Consider the following 14,812-nt stretch of genomic DNA (forward strand, 5'->3'; position numbering starts at 1 on the left):
TTCACACGTTTTCGGATATAATATTTTCTTGGGATATCAAAAATGTAATCCATCTCTTTTGTCTCACTTCTTTTATATCCGCAATTTGAATATTGTTGATTTAACATGTCGATCATATATATATTTCTTTAATTTTAACAGTGCATCATTTTAAAAGTGCGTTTTTACTCAAATTCAACACGCGAAACATATCTTTCTATCCTCGAACGATGAAACGTTTATTTTTTCGTATTTTATTTTTCATCCGCGTGTCAACTTTTTAATAAGTAAACTTTTTTATTTCTAAAAAATCTCTCTCTAAAATTATTATACATTAGCCTCGAGAAACACAGAGATTGCCTAATAAAATAGGGAAGCTGTACTAAGTCAGAACTAGATCCTCCTCGTCGCTTAAACACACCCTTTCCCTAAATGGCCGTGCATAACAGCGTCCCGCGGGTAGAATGCATCCATCCAGCCCCGGAAACCGTCCACTCCGCGGCCCGCGAGACATAATACCGTTTGATGACATCATTAAGCCGGAGCCGGAGCTTATTGTTTCTCATAAAATCGTACGTGCAAACGCGCATCCTCTCTCACCACCGTCTTGCCCGCGCTGTTTGGACGACGATGACGTCGCTGGCCGGGGCGAAGGACACAGGCGTCGTTGTCTCCATTTCCCGCGACGGGACAATAAACCGGGTATAAAGTTATAATTAAATGGCTGTAATGGCGCGTGTTTGCCACACGTGACGCGACACGGATTATTATTGCTGGAGGGGGGGAAATAAATCTTCAAGCGTCTGGGCAGCATGCGTCCATCTTTTTTCGGCCTGAATTTATGCTCCCCTTTTTAATTAGATTTTAAATTTGGATTTGTGAATATTAAATTGAATTATTATAGAATAAACATTGTAAGAATTGTTATCGCGGTTTTTTTTTTTTACAGGAAATAATTAAATAAATTAAATATTCACTGGTTACGAAAATTCCATAATCACGATTATTACGTTTCAAAATTGTTATTGTTTTGAGATTTCAGAATTAGTGATAAGAGCAGGTTACTTATCTAATGCGAAACTATATTTCTCTCCGAGCTTCGAAATAAAAATTATTCCACCACTTTCAGAAATCTCGCTATCTCGCACCGCTTTCCACCGAAAGAAAATAAAACTCGAAAGACCTTCAAACTGACCACATCCCAAAAAGAAAAAAAAAAAAAAAAAGAAAGAAAAAGGCCAACCCAACCTTACCGATAGCGAAATCACCAGCACGGACCATCCTCTCTCCGACCCAAACTAAATCTCTCGCCGCGCGACACCCCAATAAAAATAATCGCCGTTGGGGCTGCCCGCTTTGGTATTCCGGTTGTATGTTTATCGCGCGATTCGTTCAACTAATGGGCCGTGATCGCCGCGATAATCGGGATCTTATCGCTTTCTTCCGGACACTTTCGCGGCCGGCCAACCGAGATCCATGCGACCCGTGGTGTAAGCAGCCGTAGATGGGGATAACCCCGTTCAATTTCGCCGTCTGTTTGCCGGCTGGATTCCGCTCCATTCGTTGGTGGCCGTATACGTGACGCGAAAAACGAATGCCGCCCGCGTGGTTTCCTCATGGCCCGGTGGGTAATTCGAAAACCTTTCCGGACAAGACGAATCGGGTCCGCGTGAAATTGGCCGCCATTGCTCGGAACGGGTGATGTAGGGCGAGAGTGGGTAAAATGCTGGTGTACACGCTTGGTTTTTTCCATTGTTTTAATAGTTCTGCGTGTATATATAAAATTGTATAGATAAAATCCTTTTATCGAGAAATTTATTTATCTACTTTTTTTTTAAACCAAGTAACGAGTCTGTTCTTTTTTTTTTTTGTAAAAGATAAATGAAGTAAGTTAAAACAGAGGACGTATCTTGGAATAAGGAGTTAAGGAGAATTTTTTGAGATATCGTTGTAATATGAAATAAAGAAAAAATTGAAAATCTTCCAATTTATTTCAGAAGAATTATTATATAAATGGTAAAATGAAATTTGTGAATATTAATTTTGCTATATATATAATTTTGCTTTTGTTTTGATATATCATATAAACACAATAAAAATTGCTTAAATAAAGGAAATATCGTAATTATTTCGTCAAAGAAATTATCACAGAATTTTTATTTAATGAAAAGATAATTTTTACATTTTTCCGTATATAAATTCTTAAAAAATTTACATACCTACATACGTTATATGTTTGAAATAATAGGAATTTTGAAGATTAAATTTACTATAATATATACAGTTAGGATTTGTCAAAAAAATGAAAATTTTTAAAAATTTTTGAGCGAGGAAATTTAAAAATTCTTATAATTAGTATATTTAAAAATTAAAGAAAAAATTGTACATTGCTTGCGTGTTAAATGTGTTCGATCCATTTTTTTTGTTACAGGAGAGCTCACCTCAGAAATTGCCTTGAAAAGTTGAAGGTGTTGGTTCCGTTAGGTCCGGAAACCTCAAGACATACCACGTTGGGCCTCTTGACTAAGGCCAAGCGTTTTATCAAGGTAAGAATTTCAACAATTCATTAAAGGACACATTTTATATTTATACCATTCGAGCAATTAAATTGTTCATAAATCACAAAATTTAAAAAATCCCAAAAGATAATGATCTTTTGTGGCATTAGAAATTAATTAATTCGGCCAGTTTTCTATAGCTATTTTTTTTTTTTCTAACATTTGCAACAACAAGCATTTTTCTTTTTATATATATCATAAAAATTATAAAAAAATATGATCTCTGCGCTTATAATGGATTATGCACATCGAGCTTAAATTATTTCCTTGTCGTTTTTAATGGACTATATATTTAAAATTTGAACAATATATGGCTGGGTGAGTACAAAATTATGTGTTACTGAGTATATTTGCAGAAAAGTATAACGAGACAAAGTAGCAAAAAGACAAAAAGAAAAAAAAATGAAAAGAAAGAAAGTGATGGAATAATTGAAATGTCTTATAAATAATGACAAAAATATTATGATTATGACGTGATTACAAACGTCTCTTGAAATCGTATATCTGAGTTTATTGAAATATCCATCGATAATATTATGTAAGATTAAAATAATAATTAAAATCATCAAAACATTTATGTAAAAAAAAAAAAAAAAAACAAAAAGAAGAAAACGACTTAAAGTTCATTAATTTCTATTTCTATAGAGACTATTCACGAAACTTAAATTACGTACAATTAATATTTAATATTTTCGTATATTGATCGAATAGATTTAAAAAACACTTGATGCGAATGAAGCATAATAATTAATTATTTAGAATTATCCCCATCAATTTCTGGAATTGAATTTGAAGCACGTACATACGTTTAGAAGCTTAGAAGATATGCATCGTTAAACAAAATGCCAATCTTTCTTTTTTTTTTCCAGAACACATTTTCAATTCTGCGATATTTAATGGAGCGCTATTGCATATTGAAATAAAATAGAACGTCGAAGTAGAATGCATTGGCAGTATATAGTTGTAATACTTAAATAGAACAGAGATTCTGTAACCATAATTTCGAATGCCGCAGATACAATGACCTTATTTCTATGCAATATGACCGCCATGAGTCAGAAGGTGGGAGAGAATTAGGTGGCTTCTCCCCTTACCCCTGCGCTGAAAAGTTTACTCGAGGTTAGACAACTTCTCATCTCCGCATAGTATAGATGACAGCTTGGGAACATGGTGTATTGTTAATGATGGTTTCAGAAACCACGTTAAACCGCAACAGTCTATGCTGATTAAATCACGACTTAAATCTCTAACCTATGCGAAACATCTTTTATCTTTCCATCAAACATTTTTAAATCCATCCATATATACATATTTGTTATGGATTTGAACTCTGGTATTACGATTCATGGTAAAAAAAAAAAAAAATTATTGAAATCAAAACTCGAAAGATAATTTAAAAAATTTATTATTAAAAAAATAATATCATCCTCACATATACGGTACATATAATCGCATATCATTTTCACCACGAAATCCCTTCCAATGAAACGTATTATTCCTCCTTCACCTAATCTCCGCGAGGCAAGTTCGAGCAAACAGATACACCAGAATTGCCCATAAAACTGCACAGCGAGGGGAACACGGGCGGTTTGAATATTTCATAGGGTGTTCCACGAACTCGCGGCTCGCGAGAATCAACGAGCAAGAAGCACTTACGGAAAGCATCAAGCCGCCTCCTCTCCTATATCTATGCATCTTCGCTTGCGGTAAAGAAAAAGAGGAAGAAAAAAGAAGAGAGAGGAAGAAAAGACAGGAAAATGGGGGGATGAAAGGTGGAAAGGGACGAGAAGAGATTTCTGGGTGGAAAACGGGTCGGGTAATTAGCAAGAAAGATGGCGGAAAAGATGGCCGAGTGTGAAAAGAATCGTGGCCGAGCTCGGTCGATAAAGAAGAGAGATAGGAGAGAGAGAAAGAAGTCCAGGGGCGGACAAATAAAGTATTACACGAACCTCGTCTCTCGACGAAATACGAACGAGACGCGCTCTTTTTCTCTATCATTAGATGGTCAGCCCTTTTCCATCGTTCACGACCTGTTCGATCGTCCCCCGGCTTTAATTTTTCCTTCTCTTCTTCGCCCTGTACCCTCGACACGCTTCATTTCCTCTTACACTTTTTCTAACCTCTTTTTTTTCTCTTTTCCTGATTTTTTCTCCTCTCCGTTGTTGTTTCTTTGGTATCTTAGAACCTCTCGAATTTTCCTTCTATTTAATTAATTAACTTGATTCTTTAATTAACTTTCCAAACAATTCTTTTTTTTAGATTATAAACATTTTTCACGTTTCTAATTTATATAATGCAATTAATCATTTTTTCCCTGCTTATTACACATATGATCAAGTTATATGACGTTGTACATTAAAATATTTTTGAATAAAAATTTTAGTATAAAATTTAGTATAAAATTTAATAATTTAATTGCATACTAATTAAAAATATTCTTCCAATATACTAGTATTTTTTATTTGAAAAAACATAAATTTTTTTATTTAAATTTGTTAATAACATAACATTTAAATACATAGATTTTATATATAATTTTGTTGTTTAGTTCTTAATAATATAATATTGTTTATATATCGTTTTTTTCGATAATTACATAAATAATTATATAAGTTGCATTATATTAATTAGCTTGGATAGATAGGTACACAGGCTTCTTGCTTCTTTCCGTAGGTTACATTTTAATGTTTTCGTGATTCAAGTTATCGTGATATGTCAGGTTGTTCTAAGAAAAGTTTTTTTTTACTTGACTGAACGTGACTGCAGGTGTGTCATGAGACGTAATCGATGGGAAGCTATCAGCGCTGACTTGGTATAGAATAGACCTATCATCCAATGTATTTTTGTATCATAGCTGAGTGCTATATGACCCTCCGTTATCATTCTCGTGTCACATGCGACATTATCGATTTAAAATGGCATGAGACAATAGCAAGATTGGCAAAAATTAACTATTGAAACGATTATTTCTTTTTGACACAATCTTGAATTCTAAAATCATTGAAGAAATTTATTAATTATAGATATTTTGATCGTGTATTGGATGAAATTAGCCGGGGACAAAATCATTTCACTAAACATGAAATCTTTTTATTTTATATTTTTTCCTAAATCTATATATAATCTCTCTAATAAATATTACATTAATAGAAATTAATAGAAATTCAAAGAAGTTTATATTTCTTTAAGCTCAGCTTAACTCTTCTCTATTTCCAAAATTTCACACAAACACCATAAAATTAAAAAAAAAAAACCCTACAACACATATAATCAATCTCTAGATTTCCCTAACACTCAAATCATACATTTACATTACAACAGGAATCAATAGAAATGAATAATTCTACTATCTGATCCTTAAATACTAGCATTTTTTCTTTCTCTCTGTTTCCAAAATTCCATAGAAACGCTAAACTATCGAAAAATCTCTATGCACTAATCTCTACGTCATCCATCAACTGCTCCGCACAAATCGAAATATACAGAATGCGCAGTGGAAATGGAGGACAGAAGTGAAATCTTGGCGCAGGTAATGTACAGGTACCTGCAGCGGCTCGAATTGATGTATACCGAGAAATCTCCCACGCGGACTCTATATGCATGGACGAACGGTGGATACGCGCCGGTGCACGCCGTCCTCTGTGTAAACCATAGCCTGGCAGAGGAGCGACAGCTAGGCGAGTTGGATGGGAGAGGGGGATACATAGACAAACACGCGTGCATAGTCATAGACCGTGCACGCACGCACGCCACGATGCATGGCATTGTGCCGGCCAGCTTGTAATTTACTAACTACGCATCCATTGTCCGTAGCCACTCTATCTCACCGTTCTCGTCGCAACACCTTATCCCGACGACCCGAGATATTTCTCCGAGTTTCTCATCATCACAGATTTTTCGGTTAAAATTTTAAATTTTTCGATCTATTTTCGTATCTCTTTGAGCATCGGTGTGTCATTTGACGACGAGTAGGAATGATATTTGGTATATCGAGAAATTATTGTATCATAAAAGTGTATACATATTATGGTTTATTTCGACGTTATATGCTTGATATACGTGTCTAGTGAGGCGAATCAGTTTCGCAGATGAAGCAAGGTATTTACGTCGTTCATAGTGATGAGTACGCACAAATATCCTTTATTGAAATTCGTGAGACTGTAGATAATGCAGTTTTCTAGTTTTCCAAATGTATTTCAAGCAAGGTATATTAATTGATAATTGAATTTTTATTTGTTAAAATCAAGTTTTGTTTATATTGGTTTCAGGATACTTAAGAATTTCTTATTTTTATTGAGTCTAAAAATAGCAAAACGTACATAATGTATATTTAGATTATCTTTTATCTAAATATTTATAATTTTTGATACAATGATTTTTTTTTTATTAAAATTAGACACAAAAATTAGTCAAAAATTTTATTTTTTAAAACGAAATTTAACTCTTCTTGTTTGCAGAGTATAATAAAAAAAAATCCTATTAAACTTTCTAAATAAAAGAAAAATTTCAATAAACTTAATAAATGTGGATTGAAAAATTAATATTTTTAAAGATACAAATAATTTTTTTCTTTCGATTAAAATGAATGGCTTGTTCACTTCAGAAGTTATCGTGCTACATATGAAAAGTATAAATGTAAAAAAATTTCTGTATTTTCTACGAAGAATATAGAAAATAGATAGTATATTAATTCTTTATATTAATTTTTTAATTTATCTATAATTATTTAAAATATTTATTTTACATAATGTTTATTTGCACTATCTTTTAGTTTTATAAGTATATTTAAAAGATATTTTTAAAAGTTTATGAGTTTTTTTATCATACTATATTGATAATGTTTCATGCTTTTCTTTTTAAAATTCAAGTTCTTTTGATGAATTTTTTGTTCGTTAATTGTAATTTGTATTTATGAGTTGCATTCTTTTGAAAAGAATTTATATTGTTCTACTTTATAGAGAGTATTTTTATATGATATATTGGACGCCCCACATAATCGTTTACAAGTTATTTATTCAAAACTATTGTAATCTTTTTTTCTTTTTAATTAAGTTATTCGTTGTGACAGATTTACTATTTATTCAAACTTAGAAGAGAAATTTAAAAGATTTTATCATATGTATAAATTTTATAAATTTTAATTTTAATCATAATTTCAAAGTAGAAGTGAATATTTGATAACAAAATTTAACAAAATAGCAGCTAACTGAGCAAATGTTGACTCTTGCAAAATCCAAAATTTTGAAGAGTCTACTACTACTAATTCTTGTCTTGAAACGAATATAAATATACATAAGAATATTATAATATAAAATGTATGAAAAAATCTAAATATAATATCTTTTTTTTAAAAATAAATTTTTAAAACAAAGTTTGAACAAAAGTCAGAGTTTTTGAGGCAAAAGAAAAACAGGATACGACTTATTTCTACTCCATCCTTTTTTCGCGAATATTTTTCCCCTCCATCTCCCCCTCCCCCTGCCTTTAACCGACACTCTCTCACCCTCTTCCTGTTCTTCTTTATTATTTTCCTCGTGAGGAAAGATTAAACCTCACCCTATCGCTTCCACCGTATCCTCACCTTTCACCCTCTTTCATCTTACACTATTTATCTTTCTCCTCTTATCTTCTTTCCCGTGTCACTTCCGTTACCTTTTATTTAGGACAATATTCCATCGCGAAAAAAGATTCTCTCCATTCTCGCTTCTCGATTTGATGCTTTCATTTTTATCTCCCCTCCTCACCATCTATCTCTACTTTTCATTTGTTTTTTCACCTTTTAAAATTTCTCTCTCCCTCTTTTTCTAGCCTTGTCGTTCGAGTTATTAATATTAAATGAAACGCATTTAAAAATGAAACGATAAGCATTCATATTATTCTTCTAATTGCCGCGTTATAATAGCATCGGGCGTGATAACAACGGTGCAATGCACCGTAGCTCGCGGAAGAAGGAAAGTGGGACTGCGATTGCGTTAAAGAACACGACAATAGCTGGCTTCCGTTTTAGAAACGATGTCGCGGTTCTCCGTAATCGAGGTGACAACGATTCAACCGTTGAAACGGTGCTTATACTCCACGAATGATAATAAAGCACGTCATTTAAAATTGAGGAATAATTCAAGGAAAAATATAAACTGTTCCTTTAGATTAACTTTTTTTTCCATTGTTTTGTTAGTACGTTATATGGATAATTGGATTATTTTTATTTTGTATACAATTGAATTAATGTTCAATAAAAGTTACACAAAATTTACATTATGTATTGTATTACAATTACATTGCATAATATATCAAGTTTCAAGTTGTATAATTATATATATATATATATTATAAAAATCTTACTATGAATCGATATTGTTAATAAAAAATACTTTTGCGTTTCTTAAAATATCTATAGTGAATACATTTAAATAGATTTATTTTATAATTTAAAAATAACAATTGTTAAAGATGTTTGTAGATTTAAAGATACAACGTGATACAACGTTACTACAATGAAAAAGATGGAAGCTAATTTGGATTAATTAATTATTTATAGGCTTTGATGTCTAAATTACAAGACTCATTAGTAAAGTATTTTGTGAAATCAAATTACTTTAGCCAAATATACGAGGCTAAAATAAATCTTTTTTAAATTAAATTATTTATAAGACCTAATTTTAAAGTATTCTCTAATCAAATTATTTAGGAATATTTAGTCAACTATCTTTTTAACAGTCCAATTTTACAAGCTTTTCTTCCTAAGTTAAATATTTATTTATTTATTTATAGAGCTCGATCTTTTTAAATTATATAATCTTCCTCATTCGCTTCGTCATACATACATCATACATTACACTATTCTAACAAAAATAGACTATTTCTATCAAAAAGAATCAATCAAATCTATACGTCAAATCCATATGTCATTCGTCAAGAGTTTTCCTGATTAATTCGTAAATATCGTACGAATCGACATTTATTTTGCTATTCTATTCCTAAACCTCTTTCAGGAGATGCATCAAAGTCGTTCAAAATTCGGACACTATATGGACGATATCGTGCATGGTATTCGTGACTCTCGGTGACATAATAAACAGTGAAATTTAACGTCGCAGCTGCATGACCGATTCGTATTCCGCGTGGCACGCCGCAAGCGTACATCGTATCAGGCTTTATTGGCCAGTGGGACATATACGTAGGTTCCACCTTGCGTCAAGGCAGGATGCAACACTACGTGGAATATAAACTGGCGCGTTATTCGATCGAAGAATACGCACGCAACGCTGCATAATGCCTCCGGGTACGCATTTTATTTACATTATTCAACCACCGTACGAATACGCGTTTCACCGTATTAGAGGCTGGGATAATTGCAGGAAACCGCTTTCGCATCGGAGAGAATCGTCATTATGCTTCCATGGAAGTCATTGGCCGGCTATTGTCGGCTTTTAGATTATTTTCTCCGGTAATTGTGTTACATACGAATCCTCTGTGTGCGAAACCGGAAATAAACGACGTTCAGATTAACAGAAAAGTCTTTTAATAGGAAGATCTTGCAGCAAGAGATTCATTTACAATAAGTAATAACTAAGGAGATTGGATAAAGATGCTTGCAAAATTACTGTTTGAATTAGTTAAAAAAAATATTAAAATTGAAAATATTTGATTTACTTGTAGAATAATTGATGAAGCGATAAGTTTTTAACGAATTTTTTTAAATTTACATCAAGATGTGTGAAAAAAAGAAAGATTATTTTTTATCGATGTCTACAGGAAGAGAGTTTTTAATTATTATTTAAATATATTATGCATAGTAATTTGTAAATCATCATTTGAATATTAATATATTCGATTTTATGATATTAATTATAAATGAAACGCATAATTTAAATTGTTTTTTTATTGTTGTAATAATATATGAAAACAATATCTGTAGTAAATTAATAATTTTATTGATAAAATGTTTCTTCAAATATTTGGGATATGTATTCGTTATATTTCTTAAGTTCTAGCAATTGTCATTGCTAGATGTCTCACTAATTCAACTCTTTTACAAGTGAAAGAAGCAAATAAATAAAAATTGGTGTACAAAAATAGTGATTTATTTATTACATTATAAGCAATTTAAGTTTGCATTAGATGAAGCGAGACATTTATAATTATCATTTACAACTTAATAAGTAAATTTCAATCCTATTAAATTTATTTGTATATAATATACATAAATTCTTAATATCATCATATCTGTTATATGAAATAGCTATTTTCCTATTTTCCTATTTTCTTCTTAAGCATATGTACATTCCTTTTCTTGAAATTTCCATTCTATTTCTTTTGTCTCTATTGTAAACTTATTAAGTATACATATAATACATAATAATACATAAACAAGGCAAGATTCCTTTTATTATTAGGGATTCCATTATAAGGATTTATATATATAGGATTTCTAATAAAAGAGAATGAATTATCATTTCCAAATAATCATTTGGATCATTAATCATTTATATATACCTCCTAAATTAATTTCAAATAATGAATTATTTGTTATAACCCATTTTGACCAAGTGTCATTACTATTCCCAATTACATATCCTTTATATCATTTTCAAATGATAGATTATTTAAAATAATTTACTTTAATCAATGTGCAATACCAATTTAACGAGAATCACTTCACTTTAATAAAAATCTATTAATCCAAACCTAACCTATAAACATTCACATCAAACCATTTTACGTTCCATCATTACCAACTATTTCCAATAATCCTTTTCTAATATTTAACTCGTTTGATTGTCAATTTACCTCTTTAGTTGAAAACTGGAACTTCCAATCGAATGCTTATCGGACGTTTCCCCATATCACACATCCACGTTTTTCTCGGCCACGGCCATTGTTTAAAAGCGGTTCCGCGCTCGCACGTGTGCGTCATATGCATCCTCTGCCCCTTCAAACATTGCAGCCTGCTCGACACGCATATGTATATTGTGCACCAAGCTGCACAATCCAGAAATGAACGGCCACAGATGCATCAAGTAATGAATATTCCGTTTCTCGCATTACGCGCCTCGGATATGTTTAACCGCAGTCTATTAATTCGGGAAAATATTTCAATCGATTGTAGTTGTTCGCGTAAAGCTATGTATGTTTATTGAACCAAGAAGACGAATTTCTCGTTGCTGCGTGTTAGAATATATATATATATATATATATATATATGAAAGAATATATTATTAAATATTAAATTTTAATTAGTAATATTTCATATTTAAATTAGTTTGTTTTAAAATAGGATAATAGAAATAGATAATAGATAATAGATTTGACTAAGTTCAATAATAAAACGTAATCATATTTGTCGAAACCTTATCAAATATAGATCTAGAATACTTCTACTAGGATATGATATTATAGATCAACGGTTCTTAAAACGACAATTAATTAAACATTGAGATTTCTACAAGTCTCAAAAAATTAGATCCATTCTCAATTTTTTAATTACAATTAATTTTACATGTAATGAAATAATTGTATTGTTATTGGCTTTGAAGAAAAAAGAGAAAATTAAGATCATGAAAATAATTCTACTTCTTTTATTCTCAATGATACATTTATGCGAATTAAGCCGCATTTCCATTAATATACAATATTATGAATCATCGATTAAATAAAGAAATTAAGGAAAGATCTTTATTTTCACAACAGAAATTTTTTAAAATTTCTTGAACAGCAAGAAAAAACCGCGTAAATCGAATTCCCAAAATGTCCATCGATCACCTCACGAAAACCCAAAAACGGACCACCTAATCAGTCCAACATACATTTCTCCCGGTACAACCGGTGGACACTTCGACACGGTCCAATTTGTCGTTGGAAAATTAAGGAACATCCTTCCATTCCCCTCCTTCTCATTTTTCTTCCCCCTTTTTCAAATTATCTAACCTTTGACGCAACCCCGTAGCTCGATAAACGCGAAACGGTCAGAAGGAAAAGCGGGGTACGGTGCTTTTTTCCCGACAATTAAACACAATTGTCGCTAAGCGGCAGCGTCCTTTCCCGGACATTAAATATCCCTCCTGAAAGAAGGCGAAAAGAAAACGAGGAAAAGGGAGAGGAAAAACAAGAATCCTTCGGTATACACGATAGCCAAGGAAGAATTTATGCCTCCCTCGTTGTACGAGGTACGTGCGAGCTGATTTCAGCCCGAAGCGAATTACTTCTTTAAATCGAGCAGATTCATGCCTCGTTGCGATCCATTTCACTTTCGTTCGAAAAGGGGAACCCTCGGTTGCCCTGTTTCGTGGATTGCCATTGTATCGATTCGATTCACTATCATGTTACGTTTACTTTTGAGTGTTTGACTTCTTCAAATGATCCTTGGGATGGATTTGAGATTTTATTTTGAAAACTTTCTTAATGGGATGAGACTTTGTTATGGAAAAATATAAAGTATTTGGATAATTTTAAAAATTTTTTCCTTTGGATCAAAATGTGTTCGGTTTAAAATTGAGGGATTTTTTTGGATAAATTTTTTTGGAATTTTTTGTGGAAATGGACGAAATTTTATTGTGGGATAATTTTGGAATTAGAATGTAGTTAATTATCTTATTTTTTGAGATAATTCTTGAAATAATTAAATTTTTTACAAGATTTTGCTCTTTGAAAATCTTTTGTGGAATTTTTTGTTTTTCTTTCAAAATATGTTCGATTAAAAAGTAGAAATTACTTTAGATAATTTTTTTTTTTTATTTTTTTGGAAATCTTTTGTAAAAATGAATTTTTCTTGAGTTAAGTTGTGGGACGATTTAAATAATTTTGGAATATAGTTAAGGAAGAATGAGATTTCTTGAGACTCTGATTTTCCAGGATAATTCTTGGAATTGTCCTTTAGGAAATTGAAAGTCGTCTTGGTTTCTTCTTCTTGAAGTGAGACTTTTCGTGAAGTGATTTGGAATATTTGCATAAGTTTAGAAATTTTCTGAAGAATTTTTTTTTCTCTCTTTCGTTTCATCAGAATACGAATATTTTAGAATAAAAATTATTCCGAGAATAGTAAAAAGAATATTTAAAATAAGATACTATAATTTAATTTATCAATGTAACATTTTTAAAATTAATAGAACAGCTGTAAATATATCTTCCGAATAATTTAAATTTAATTTAGAAAATTTAATCATTGAAAATTTGCCTTGGAAAAGAGATTATAGGTGTACATGGGGGCAAGTTAGAGTTGAAAGTTATAGTCTGCCTCTGGATTAATTTTAGTGAACACAGTATTTAATGAAGCCATAAAGTCTGTATGTACGTAGACTATATGTTTCTAAGCAAGATTTACAATATAATTCAAACGGTGCTTAAAAACCTATTGCAAATTTCTCTAAATTTACAATAATTCTTATTATCCAATATAAATTTTTCAAATTTAAAAAAATAAAATTCTCCTTTAAACGATTCAAGACCACGAATTCCAGCACCCTCCGCGCAACAACAACAAGGGATAAAGATCCCCTTGTCTCCCTCTTTATCCATAACTTAACAATCAAATCACATCCGAAAAAGAAACGCCCATTCAAATACTTTCGAGCGATAATCTACGGGACCAAGAATTTAAAATTGGCTTCGAACACCCTCACCCCCCAAACATCTTCGCGAAAAGGCATTCAACCCCTCGGAAAAACGTGTCGTAAAAGGTTTCACGAGGGGTGAGATCACCAAGGATCGCAGATATGAGGCATCGTTCGATGCGTGCGTGTATACTGTCTCCTCCATTCGACTTGATATGAGTTTACAACGAAGATAAGGGCGGTTTCGAGACCTGGCTCCTGTCGTAAAATGCGCGGAAGCCGGCTTAAAAGCGTGGCGTCTATCCTTTCGTGCCGGGAAAATCTAATCGTTTTTTTTTTTGCTTCTTCTTCCTCCTTCTCTTTAAGAATAATAATAAACGTTTTTGATCACTTTTGAATCGTTAAATGGAATATATAAAAGAAATGATATCTTGATAATTTTTCTTTAACTTTCTCAAAGTTGTCACTCAATCTGTTTAGTTTATTACATGCTTCTAACAACATCTATTAATATTAAATTGCCTAATTGAAAATTCTTCATTTGATCTTCGACAATTCATATTTTAAAATATAATTTAATAATTATTGAATTATTAAATTCAATTAATAATGGATTTGTCTTACTTTTATGACAAGATTTTCAATTATGAAAAAATTGCGAATGAAAATATATCGAGTTTCTTTCAAGAATTATAAAAATATGCTTGTTTATATACTTTTTATTTT

General features: G+C 31.6%; 1 protein-coding gene across 5 annotated transcripts in view; it reads left to right on the plus strand.

Annotated features, from left to right (window-relative positions):
* Nucleotides 1–14,812, plus strand: part of Mxd (MAX dimerization protein) — a 329,867-nt gene that overhangs the window by 180,796 nt on the left and 134,259 nt on the right. For all 5 annotated transcript variants that reach the window (XM_086902833.1, XM_086902832.1, XM_086902836.1 and 2 more), the window contains exon 5: nt 2,411–2,525. In XM_086902833.1, the coding sequence (XP_086758959.1) occupies nt 2,411–2,525 (115 nt within the window). The remainder of the gene's footprint in view (nt 1–2,410; nt 2,526–14,812) is intronic.

Source organism: Apis florea, unplaced genomic scaffold, assembly GCF_048593485.1.
Source record: "Apis florea isolate Af1SG1 unplaced genomic scaffold, ASM4859348v1 contig_2272_pilon, whole genome shotgun sequence".
Lineage (NCBI taxonomy): Eukaryota > Metazoa > Arthropoda > Insecta > Hymenoptera > Apidae > Apis > Apis florea.